Genomic DNA, 14,026 nt, shown 5'->3' with positions numbered 1-14,026 from the left:
ATATTTTTTGTATCCTTACATATCTAATGCGTTTACAAAGTAAGCGAGAAGCGCAAACAGGAATAGTTACAATAAGTGACAATAAAACGAATATATTAAAATGTTTTATTAGTTTTGACATACTATATGTAATACTAGATAAGCCACAATTATGACTTGTGAAGTGTCGCGTCGCTCTACTGCAGCTTAGTGTCGCATAAGTGGTCCTATACTGGCTCTTATCAGGTTCCATAATGTACTTTCAAATGTCTCTTCAAAACATTAGAATATTTAAACTTTTTGCCGCAAACAGTACAGCTATAGGGCCTATCTTCGCTGTGCACTTTTAAATGACCATTTAATTCACACGTCGTTCTAAACTTTTTACTGCAAATACCACAACTATGGGGTTTTCTGCCACTGTGTTTTTTTAAATGGACTCGGAGATAATCAGCAGTTTTAAAATTTTTGCTGCAAATTTCACAGTTGTACAGTCTCTCGTCGGTATGTAATTTCATGTGCCTCATCAAAATGCCCTTTGTTGTGTAACTTTTACCACAAATCTTACAACAGTGAGGCTTGCCAACGCAGTCTACATACCGAGGGATAAGTAACATTCTGTGCATTTCTTTGTGACTTTTTAAATCAGTTTCCTTAGCGAATATCTTACTACAAATATCACAGCTGTACACTTTGGCAGTGTGTGTTGCTTTATGTCGTCTTAAATGGGACAATACAAAAAAGTCTTTACTGCAAACTTCACATTTGTGAGGTCTTTCGCGGTTATGGGTATTTCTTATGTGCGATAATAAGTTGTTTTTTTTATTAAATTCCTTACTGCAAATATCACAGGTAAAATATATCTTATCTATGTGAATCTTTATGTGCCTTTTTAAGCCATATCCTGTAAGGACATACATTACAATAGCAAGTCGTATAGCTGTGACATTTGTTATAAAATGTTTACTTTTTCCGGAGATTTCAAGAGACATTTAAAAACACATACCGGTGAAAAAGCCTTTTCCTGTGATATGTGTATTAAACAGTTTAATGTTAAAAGTAACTTAAAAAGACATATTATCGATTGTCATAATGAGAAACCGACCAGTAATTGTAATGTGCGCAATAAACTATTGTCAGCAAAAACTTGTGACTTGGTAAAAGATGAGAGGGTGCATACTAGCAAAGAAAACTACACCTGTGATGTTTGTAATAAGACATTTATTACAAACATCACAGGTGTAGTTTTCTTTGCTAGTATGCACCCTCTCATCTTTTACCAAGTCACAAGTTTTTGCTGACAATAGTTTATTGCGCACATTACAATTACTGGTCGGTTTCTCATTATGACAATCGATAATATGTCTTTTTAAGTTACTTTTAACATTAAACTGTTTAATACACATATCACAGGAAAAGGCTTTTTCACCGGTATGTGTTTTTAAATGTCTCTTGAAATCTCCGGAAAAAGTAAACATTTTATAACAAATGTCACAGCTATACGACTTGCTATTGTAATGTATTCTCAAATGACTATTCAAGGAACTTAAAATTTTATACCTTTTAAAGCAAATAGTACAAATATAGGGCTTATAGTCTGTATGTGCTGTTAAATGCTTTTGTAAGTCTCTGGGACATGTATACTTTTTACTGCAAATCTCACAATTATACGGCTTGTAGTCGCTATGACGATATTTTATATGGCTATTCAAATTACTTCTGAATCTAAACTTTTTACTGCAAATACTACAACTGAAGGCTTTGGTTTCGCTGTGTACTTTTAAATGAGATTTGACTTCACTGGATTGTTTAAACTTTTTACTACAAATATGACAACTGTATGGTTTATTGTTGCTGTGTATTTTTAAGTGACTATTCAAATCACTAGAATCTGTAAACATCTTACTGCAATGCTTACAGGTATAGGGTTTTTCACCAGTATGTCTTCTTATGTGTATAGCCAAGTTAGTTTTTCTATTAAACTTTTTACTGCATGTGTCACAAGTAAAGGTTGTTCCATTATGAATTATTTCAATGTGCCTTTTCAAACTCTGATTCCTACTGAACTTTTTGTCACATGTTAGGCAGATGTAAGGTTTGACATCAGGTTTTTGTTCTTTAGGAACTTGTTTGCCTGTGACAATTATTCCATCAGATGTTTCTTTACATTTCTCAAGGTCAGTCTCTATAATATTTTCTTCTTTTATGTCTGGAAATAAAAACATTTTAAGTTTAATAAAAAACAATTGTTCCGTGCACAAAGGCAAAAAAAAAGGTGTTTTCCCAAAATTTACCAACAATATATTTTTATACAATACCATTTTACAATTTAAAACAGACGAAAAACGCAAGAAACTGATAAAGTAAGAAATGAAATAACAAGTAAGAAGGGGAAATAACCAGATAAAGTCAGAAAAGAAATTGCATATAGTAGACTGATATTATCACTATCTCTATAATATAAAAATGAGTCGCTGAATGTGTTGCTAAGCGCAAAACTCGAGAACGGCTGAACGGATTGGGCTAATTTTAGTCTTAAAATATTTGTAGAAGTCCAGGGAAGGTTTTTAAGTGACACGAAGTTCACCGGGACAGCTAGTTTATTATAAAAATTACAACTTACCTAAAGGTAGATGATCAAACTTATTGGTGCTAGTATGATCATTCTTATAATGTTCTCCTGACAAATCCAATTTCAGCTCAGCGGAACCTTCAAACATTCAAGAAAATCATGGTTTAGTAATAAGGCCCCCAGCCCTGGATTTACAAATAGGGCGTTATAGGCGACGGCCTAGGGACGGCAGCGTCAATGGACCCCATACAGATACATACTTGGCGGGGGCTCATAAAAAGTATAAATTCGGCACTGAAAGACCCCTTTGTGTGCTTTATTCTTAATTATTGTATATATATTTTTTAACTTTGTCTATGTATTTGATTGTGCACAATAAAGTATATTTGCATTTCAATAAATAATCATTTCACTACACAATAAGACGTGGAGAAAATTGTAGGAGCAAACAGAATGAAAAAGTGCACATATATTTTTACCTTTACATTGTTTTAAACTTTTTTTGACATCAGGCTCATGTTTGTTTGAGTACTCTGGCGGCACTTCACTATAGTTGTGTGTTGCTGATAGTTTCAGAAGTTGTGTTTCTTGACCCTTAAAATTATTTTTTAGATGAAATACAGTGTAAACTTTCTTACAATGTTTTTATGGCAAGTTTTATACATTTTATCTTAATATAATATACAGATAATAATTATATAATATACATATTTTATTGTATAGACTATAGGTAAGTATATAAAACCTCCAAACTTTAAACTCCATACTTTTCTTCTGTATCTTTTCAGTGCTTTGAGTTTTAGTATGGTAACAGGAACAAGTTAGAAGTAACAGATCTACACACTTGTATGTTACCTGATGATGATCAGTTTTCAAGATATACTGGATTTGTCTGACCAGCTGTTCCCATTGCAGCAGCCTCTTATAACAAATGTAACACAGTGGCTCAGAGCCGGAATGCATCTGTAAAAGTTAGTGTCATGTATTTTCAAAGAATCTTCATTAACCCAATGCCATTATGTCACTGAGCTCCATGTATAAGGGAGCATACTCATACTACGTGACCTACTTTTAAAGATTTTTGGACCCCCCCCCTCCCCCTCGTGACCACGCGTAGTATATGCCAAGACCCCCCCCCCCTTCAATTGTTCACGTGGTATTGACAATAATAATTTTTAATCATTTTGTAAGTAGAAAGAGTATCTAGCAAATGAAAATAATTTGACTCATGTTTGTGACTTGTGTTTATTAAGAGGAACTAGGGCCGTTTTTCCATACAAACATTGTTTCCTCCCTGGATAATGCCGGTACAGTTATAATTTTTTTCCTGAATGTCTAATATCTATGGCCACTATTAGCATGTTTCAGTCTTTTTATAATTTAATTATAAAAAAGATATGAACGTTCAAAAACCAAAAAATGGCCAGATTTTCCGCTGTGTTCAAACATCCAGAAAACAAATTTGGCTAGATAATAGAAAAAAATTAAACATAGGAACACAGCTCAAGCCTTGCTTTAATTTTTAATGAAAAAGGTACTTAAATCGGTTAAGTTTTGGAGAAGAAATCAGGGACAACGAATCATTGATTTTCAATTCAAGCTGAAGTTGTCTCTATTGCGCTCTGCGGCGGGAGGCTTGAGGTTTAGGGAGACAGCAATAGAATTTACGAATACCGTACTTGTTTTTCATTTCTCTAGCCCTTGGTGTATCCTCTAAAGTTATTTATTACAAAAGAATCTTTGCATGTTTATAATAATTATTACTACTTAATTAAATATGAGAATAAAAATAACAATCACCAAAATACATTAATATCCAATAGTTTGCCAAAGAGAAATACTTGACACTAATATTAATTAAGATATACTATACAAGGTGTACCAAAACCCCTCCCCCCTCTCATGACCGAGCGTAGTATTTTGAAGACCCAAAATACTACGCTCGGTCACGAGTCCCCCCCCTAAATGGGTCACGTAGTATGGGTATGCTCCCTAATGGAGGTCAGTGCATTATGTTAATTGTGAAATACTAGATTTTTGACAACTTCCTTTGTCCAAATTAAAAAATAATCCCTGCTGCAAATACTTCCTAGTTCCTGGGAATCAAGGTATGCTTAATATGTTTTAGATACACAGACTAACTAATTAATTTGTAATATTGTATCCAAACCTTGTCAAATAATAGCTCTTCATACACTTTCTGTAGGTGAGTGTTTTCCACATAAACTGTGACATAGCTAGCAAAACACAAAAAGCAGATGTCTTCAGAATTCTTTATAATTTCGGATTGCATGATAGTGCAGTTGCGATTAATGTTCACTCTCAGACTACTAAGGGGATACTGAGTATAATATATTTGAATAACAACTAGCAAGCCATAGCCCCATAGATAATACAGATATAATTATTATAGCAAGCTATACTTAGCTTACTTACTTTTAAACTTTGTGTAGTAAAGATTCTAACAGTAAATACTAAATATATTAAACTAGATAACGCCCGTTACTCCGTGGCGCCATAATTTGTTTATCACGCGGGAACCGTACATTTTTCCGGGATACAAAGTATCATAATATGTCCTTTCAGGGGCCCCAGGATTTTCATTTTCATTTTTGGGCGTGAAGAGGTTACAGACAGACAGACATAATTTCGCATAATATATAAAATTAAGTATGGATAGTTTATTCTACTGTTATAGACTAAAATGTAGATTAACAGGTAGATCCAGCAAGTTCACAGGTAAATACGCACCATCACATTTGATAGACCTTCGTATACATTTTGTAAACGTAGATTTTTTACATAAACTACTCTGGCATTATCAGCAAAACATAATAAACAGATGTCTTCATTCATACTTAAAATAATATTAATTTATTATTTCTGCTAAAAATTAATTGAAAATTGAAAACATCCAATTCGACCACAAATTCGACCAAAATTGACATTAAATTGACGTTCACGTTTCTATTTTTTTTTTTTTGGGATTTGGCACTGACACTAGTGTACTTTGCCATAAACAAAGGTAGGGAATAGGCGGTGAAAAAACAAAGTAAGTACGGAATTTAGGATTTTGGATCTAGTTAGAAAGTTTCATAATAAAATATTATATTATATAGATTTAAATATTAATTAAATTGTGACGTAAATATTGAGATAAAAAAGAATAAACTAATATATTACATGAATTTAATAATATTGGAACAGAAGTAGGAAAGGATATAGATATAGAGGAGAGGTTATCATATAGACAGGAGTGATCATAGAGAGGACAGGAAAGAATAATATGATTTAAATCACCCACTTCCAAACCACAATCGCATGCATCATCGTTGCGAATCCGAATTCTTTTTAAGTGCGCCGGTGTGATGACATGTCCCAACCTCATTCTAATTATAGATGAAGTTGTACTTTTTGATAGCTTTATTTTGAAGAACCAAGGCTTAAACTGAATCTCAGGTTGTATATACTTATAATGAACACCTTTTCTTTGACTACTTACTGCCCAGTCCTTACTCCAATCCTGTTGGAGAAAGTTCTTGGCAAGAGACGGTAAGTCGTGACAATAATTCACATACGGAAACACATCTCCACAAGAAACCGCATCTTTGGCCAGTCTATCTGCCTCCTCGTTTCCAAGAATGCCGCAATGACTTGGAATCCAAACAAATGTAACAGACAAATTACTGACAATACACCTGTGCAAAAGGTTTCTGATTTGTATGATTATGGGAAAACATTTTGATCTAAACGTAAATCTACTCAATGCTTGCAGGGCACTCAAAGAGTCAGTAAAAATTACAGTGTTTTTAAGCTTTGCTAGTAATATGTAGTCAACTGCTTTAAAAAGACCAAAGCATTCACCAGTAAATACTGAAGTTTGTGGAGGAAATTTAGAACTATATTGTATTGGAGATGGTAAATACCTACTCCAACACAATTATTATTATCTACTGACATTTTAGAGGCATCCGTGTAAATGTGATGCCAACCTTGCCAATTATTCGTTGTTAAATAATTAAAAAAAAAGGCTTTGCATAATATTTATCAGATTTTTTTATTCCTATGTCATAGCGGATATCAGGATTTAAAACAAGGGATTCAAAGGATGAGTTAAAAAGCGGGAAAACAGGTAATCTATGTGTAGGGGCATCAAGCGACAAATATCGGATAAAGCTATTAACTAAGCAAGGGCGAGATTTGTGCAACCAAAATTGATTATTATTTACTAAATCTAACAGTTTTTTTTAATTTCGGAATAAGGGGATGGTTTGAAAATTGCAAACAGCGAATAAAAAACTTGTCAGCCAGATATTGCCGCCTTAGATAGAGCGGTGGTTCACCGCATTCTACCTGCAATGCATTTATTGGCGATGATGCCATGGCTCCACAAATTATCCTCATAGATTTTGCCTGTATCTTATCCAACTGTTTAAAACCAGCTACGTTACAAGGTTCTAAAAGGAATGTACCATAGTCTAAAACACTTCTTATTAAAGCGTTATACAGCAATTTTAGATTAAACGGGTGAGATCCCCACCACACTCCAGATAAACATCTAATGGGGAAGATTTTTGCCATTTTTCTCCGCTAGGTGTCGCGATTCCTATGATCCGCTATGCCTATCTGTGCATCGTTACATTTGAGATCTTTTTGACGTTTTTATAATAAATCTAATAAAAATGACAAAGTGTGCAGTGCCGGGATGCAAGGAAAATGGTTATCTTTTGTTCCCAAAAGATAAAAATAGGAAAAGGTTGTGGGCTAAAGCAATAAAACGGCCAGAATTGGCGAAATCGCAATCTTCATATTTACGATTTTGTGGACATCATTTTACAGAAAATTATTATAAAACTTTTCTTCTAATTCTTTTGTATGGTAAATTTTGTGCTTTCAGAGGTGAGGAAGAATATTTTTTCTTCGGGCGATGAAAACTCTATAGCTTTTGAGTGGACACTTCCTCTAATACTACAGTTTTATGTTCAATCATATCAACTGTACCAAACAACACAGTAGCAACATGCTTGCAATGTGAATTAACTCCAGATCCGGCTGTTCATTCACAATTAGTCTCTTCTAATATACCATTTTTGTATAATTTAATATTAACCTCATACTGAGTTTTTTTCATTGCTGCTTTACAAAAACCTTTTATATATATTGTAAAATCATTTATCGAGACAGCTCTTAATATAAGAAGGTATCTATTCTCGTATAAACTTTTCCCCTTTATTAATGATTGACTGCATCTGAAAGAATTAAAATTAAGTAAGTAGAGTAACACAGCAAACTTTTTTCCTGATTATGAAAAATGATCTTTTATAGGCACAAAAAGTTTATTAAATGAATTAATATACTCACTCTCCAAAATACTCTTGTATTTGATGTTTATTTAATGGTGGCAATGGGGTATTGCTGTTTATATCTATATAATAATCGTCTTTTGGTATGACCATAACTTCGGTTTGTACTGGTTCTGAGGGACATGATTTATCAGTGAAGTTAAAATTTCTATCATACGCTTCTTAAACCTACAAAAGCAGAAGATAGCTTAGAACTTGTTTTTCACAAACAATAATAAACGAAGTGAACAAAGGTTCATAGAATTATGGTCAAGAGTTTAATGTTAATCAGTAAAAACATTCACCAAGAAAATATAAAGTACTGTAGTAATTTATTTACTTTTATTTACTAACCTCTCTACAAGGTCTGCCTTTCTTCCACTACAGGAAGCACCCCTCTTCTTTAATTCTTCTTTGAGCTGATTTAATTTCCAGGTACAATACATTGCACAGGTAAACATCAGACAGGTAAACGTGGCACAGGTAAACGTTATACAAAAATATTTCGTATGAACCGCTCCGAACCATAGAATGTAAATAGATCATACGCGTGGCGCCCTCTGACTATGAAATCTTCCCCATTATGTTTAACGAACGTTCACACTTCGACTCATTATGGGCATTACCATTAAGTTTCGAATCTAAAATTACGCCTAAAAATTTGGCCTCCTTGTCAACTGGAATTTGTAATCCATTATATTTTACCACTACTGGAGGAGGAAAGCGCATACGGGTAAAAAGTACAGTGGAACTCTTCTTAACTGAAAGAACTAATCCATTCTCATCTAACCATACCTTTAGACGTGCTAGGGGCTAGGGCTCGCGACAGTCTAATGGAGGCTCTTGCAATAGATTGATCTATTACATAAATTGTTAAATCATCGGCGTATTGCAGAAGATACAATTCACCATCTATATCTGTTAACATATATGATTCCAAATCTGAAGTCACGCTAGTCACTACATCCTCTATATCTGACGAATAAATATTATACAAAGGAGGACTTATCACTGAGCCTTGGGGCAGCCCTTTATCAACAATCCGCACCTCCGTCGACGTTGTATCTTGTAAAGGCAGAGCAATAAATCTTTCCAATAAAACGTTTATAATAAAATTACTTATAATTTCCGGAACACCTAATAAATCTAACTTTCGTTTGAGAATATCTATCCTTACATTATCATATGCTGCGTTTATGTCCAAAAAAGCTGCTAAAACTGATTTATTTTCTGTAAAAGCAATACGAACGTCAGTGATAAAAAGAGCTAAATTATCTATAGTACCTTTTCCTTTTTGGAATCCATATTGACTTTGGGCAAGGAGGTTATATTTTTCAATATGCCACTCCAAGCGGTTTTTTACGAGATGCTCTGCAATCTTTAATAACACTGATGATAAGACTATGGGGCGATAGGAAGAAGCTGAAGACGGAGGTTTTCCAGGTTTTAAAATGGGAATAACCCTCTGTGTTTTCCATGAATTTGGAATATTACCCGTTAATAACATTAAATTAACCAAATCCAAATAATAATTTAAAATTTCATCTGAAGCGTGTTTAAAAAAAGAGTATGGGATACCATCGATGCCCGGAGCCTTTATACAATTTGAAAAATTGTTAAATATATAATATAATATCAAAATAATAGGTTTATACCTAAGTAATAGCAACACCTTATATCTATGGTCCATATTATTTATCTGTACTTAGTCTTTGTCTATGTCAAGATCTTATAAAAAATAAAATGACAGTTGTCTGTAACCGAGCACCGTGGTTGTTTCATTAGGTTATGCGCTCAGTTCGTTTTTCGATAAAAATAGTGAAAATACGTCGCGAAAATGGCAGGAAGTTATATTGTAAATGTTCCGAAGTTACGGGGACGTGAAAATTACGATGAGTGGGCATTCGCAGCAGAAAACTTCTTGATTTTGGAAGGCGTCGACATCAACGCGAAGGAAGATGCCGGCAATGGCGGCGACACAGTAAGCGGCGTTGAAAATCAAAAAGCTAAAGCAAAATTAGTGATGACAATAGACTCGTCGTTGTACGTGCATATCAAGAATGAGAAAACTGCTGTTGATGTGTGGAAGAAACTAAAGTCTTTATTTGACGACTCCGGATTCACACGCAAAATTAGCCTGCTGAGAAATTTAATTTCTATTCGTCTCGAGAACAGCGAGTCGATGACTGCTTATGTTACACAGCTCATCGATACAGCGCAAAAGCTCAAAGGAACCGGATTCAATATAAATGATGAGTGGATCGGGTCGCTATTATTGGCGGGTTTACCCGAAAAATTTTCGCCCATGATAATGGCTATCAAGCATTCGGGTTTGGACATTTCAGCCGACGCCATTAAAACAAAGCTCTTGGATATGAGCGATGTTGGCAGCACTGAGTCAGAAGGCGCGTTTTTAACGTCAAAAAGTTGGCAGCGACATCGACAAAAGTATAAAGTTGGCAGTACTAAAGAAACGTCATCTCGGCCTGTCACTGTCAAAGTCATTAAATGCTATAGATGTAAAAAGAACGGCCACTACATAAACCAATGTCCAGAAAACAAGGAAAAACAAGTAAATGTTTTTAGTGCAGTATTTCTGAATGGCAGTTTTAAAAAAGAGGAGTGGTATATCGACTCCGGCGCGAGTAGCCATATCGTAAGTAGCCAAGAAAACATAAATAATGCGACATACAATATAACCACGAAGGAGATTATAGTTGCAAATAAGGCGACTATGCCTGTGTTGTGCTCAGGAGATACAAAGATTACAACTGTTGTAAACAACAAGGAATACAATATTGTTGTTAAGAATGTGTTATGTATTCCCAATGCTACCACGAATTTACTGTCTGTCAGTCAGCTGATCGAGCATGGTAACAAAGTCAGTTTCCAGCGTGAAAGTTGTTACATTAGGAATCAGCAGAATGAACTGATTGGTATAGCACAGTTAGTGAATGGGGTATACAAGTTAAACACAAGGTCAGCATGTTTGTTCGCAGCCTCAGCGACAAAGACCTCAGATATTATATGGCATAGGAGACTTGGCCATATTAATAGCAGAGACATGAATGACATGAAAAATAATGCTGTTGAAGGTTTGGATTATGAAAAAAGAACAGAAATCAGCAAGTCAAACTGCACAGTGTGTTGTCAAGGAAAACAGACTAGATTGCCGTTTCCGCATAGCAGTCACAGGAGCGAGCATGTCCTCGATGTGATACATGCAGATGTATGTGGACCAATGGAGACTAAATCATTGGGTTTGTCTAGGTATTTCCTGTTATTTGTGGACGACCATAGCAAAATGTCATTTGTCTATTTCATGCGATGCAAGAGTGAAGTTTACTCTCTTTTCAAAGATTTTAAAGCCAGAGTTGAAAAGCAGACAAATCGCAGTATAAAAGTTTTAAGAACAGATAATGGCACAGAATTTTGTTCAAATGAAATGGAAAAATATTTGAAACAATGTGGCATAATTCATCAACGAACCAACCCTTATACCCCGGAACAGAATGGTGTGGCCGAAAGATTCAATCGCACGATTGTGGAACGAGCCAGATGCTTACTCTTTGACGCAAAGTTCGAGAAAAATTTTTGGGCTGAAGCGGTGCATACAGCGGTTTATTTAAAAAATAGGTCAATAGCCTCAGGACTTAACCAAAAAACTCCTTATGAACTTTGGAATGGCCGTAAACCAAATGTCAGCCATATAAGAGTATTTGGAAGCACGGTAATGGCCCATATACCTAAACAAAAAAGACTCAAGTGGGATAAGAAAGCAGAAAAGCATTATTTGGTTGGATATGATGAAAATGTAAAAGGTTACCGGCTTTACAACCCCAGAACTCATAAGATTATAACAAGCAGGGATGTTACTATCATTGAGCGAGATAGTCCAGAAATAATACAAGCTGTAATAAATGAAAATAACATGTCATTGTCTGACAGCCCTCATCAGCTTAGAGATTCTGATAGCTCAGACTCTGAACTTTCAAAAAGTACAGTGAAGAGTAAAAATGATGACAGTACCTACATAGAAGAAGTCGAATTGAATGATAGTTCTTCAGATGAATTTTTTGACAGTATTCCATTGAAGGAGTTAAAAAATTTACAGAGTGACAAACCTGAAAAGGAAGTAAGAGAAAGAAAAAAGCCTGACAGGTATGGTTACAGCAATGTATGTATGAAAGCAGGTACAGATCCATGTGGAGATCAGATGATAACCTATGAGGAGGCTTTAAATGGGGAAGAATCAAAGGAATGGTGTAAAGCAATGCAGGAGGAGCTGCAGTCATTCGCTGAAAATGAAGCTTGGGAAGTGGTGGATAGGCCAACGCAAGCTACAGTGGTAAAGTGTAAGTGGGTGTTTAAGAAAAAGATGGACAGTGACAATAATGTGAGATATCGTGCTCGGCTAGTTGCCAAGGGTTTCACGCAGAAAGCAGGTATTGACTATACAGAAACTTTCTCTCCAGTGGTGCGTTATTCAACTATTAGACTATTATTTGCGTTGAGTGTTAAATATAGCTTTGATATAACTCACCTCGATGTAACCACTGCATTTTTAAATGGATATTTAAATGAAGAGGTGTACATGTGTTTGCCCGAGAATTTTAATTGTGACGGGGAAAATAAAGTCTTAAAATTAAAAAGGGCAATCTATGGATTGAAACAATCAGCTAGGGCGTGGTATGAGCGTGTAGATGATTGTTTACAATCTATGGGATATAAAAAGTCTGTGTATGAACCTTGTTTATTTTTCAAACAAACTAATACTGGTAGAACATATGTAGCTCTGTTTGTAGACGATTTCTTTATATTCTCTGATTGTAAAAAAGAAACTGAATGTCTTAAAATAGAATTAAAATCTAGATTTAAATTAAAAGATTTGGGAGACATTAGACAGTGCTTGGGCATGAGGGTCAGACGAAATGAAAATGAAATATTTGTAGACCAGGAACAATTTGTTGATCATTTGTTAAATAAATTTAATATGAAAAATTGTAAACCTGTTAGTACACCTATGGAGGTAAATCTAAAACTTAAAAAGGAAAATAGTTGTACTCAGTATCCTTACCAGCAATTAATTGGAAGTTTACTATATTTATCCATGTTGACCCGTCCTGATATATTTTATTCTGTCTGTTACTTAAGCCAGTTTAATAGTAATTATAATAAAACACACTGGAATCATGCAAAACGCATCCTGAAATATTTACATAAAACAAAACATTTTGGTTTAAAATATGTGAAAGATGAACATGATCTTATAGGGTATGCCGATGCTGATTGGGCATCAGATTGTGTAGACCGTAAGTCTTATACAGGATTTATGTTTAAGATGTCTGGAAGTGTAATTTCCTTTGAGTGTAAAAAACAATTAACAATAGCTTTGTCCAGTACAGAAGCTGAATACATGGCACTGTGTGAGGCAAGTAAAGAAGCCATTTACTTGAGAAATTTGTTGTTAGAATTAAAATGTAGAGATGAGTCACCTATATTGTTATATAATGATAACCAAAGTGCACAATTGTTAACAAAACATAGTGTGTTTCATAAAAGAAGCAAGCATATCGATATTCGATTTCATTTTGTTAGAACAGCCGTTGAAAATAATTGTGTTGTAATAAAGTACCTAAATACAAATGATATGCCTGCAGATATATTTACTAAGGCTTTATGTAGCCCAAAACATTATAATTTTTTGGAACAGCTAGGTGTTGCTCAGTTGTGAATTTAAATTTATTGTATGCTGTGTTTAGACTTAGAATAATTAGTCTGTATGTGCATTATTTTGATAAGGGAGGGTGTTAAATATATAATATAATATCAAAATAATAGGTTTATACCTAAGTAATAGCAACACCTTATATCTATGGTCCATATTATTTATCTGTACTTAGTCTTTGTCTATGTCAAGATCTTATAAAAAATAAAATGACAGTTGTCTGTAACCGAGCACCGTGGTTGTTTCATTAAAAATAATAAAAGCTTGTCACGCGATTTGTAAATAAACTAGTGCCAATTTAACTGAGTTGGTGATGACTTGCAATAATTTTGACTATTCTGGAGAGGAAATGAAACAACTGGTCCAGGCGATGAATTGGCGTATATCAAAGAGAATTTAATCACT

General features: G+C 34.5%; 1 protein-coding gene across 1 annotated transcript; it reads right to left on the bottom strand.

Moving 5' to 3' along the window:
* Positions 1–115: 115 nt before the first annotated feature.
* Positions 116–5,452, bottom strand: LOC121737824 (zinc finger protein 271-like). The gene is made up of 6 exons (XM_042129541.1): positions 5,303–5,452; positions 3,407–3,514; positions 3,031–3,145; positions 2,603–2,689; positions 1,199–2,188; positions 116–892 (listed from the first exon to the last, which is right to left on the bottom strand). Exons 1-6 carry the CDS (start codon positions 5,405–5,407, stop codon positions 222–224), a joined length of 2,076 nt encoding a protein of 691 aa, XP_041985475.1. The 5' UTR covers positions 5,408–5,452; the 3' UTR covers positions 116–221.
* Positions 5,453–14,026: the final 8,574 nt, after the last annotated feature.

Source organism: Aricia agestis, chromosome 21 (genome assembly GCF_905147365.1).
Source record: "Aricia agestis chromosome 21, ilAriAges1.1, whole genome shotgun sequence".
NCBI lineage: Eukaryota > Metazoa > Arthropoda > Insecta > Lepidoptera > Lycaenidae > Aricia > Aricia agestis.
The sequence above is the reverse complement of the archived record's forward strand: the minus strand, read 5'-3'. Positions and strand labels throughout refer to the sequence as shown.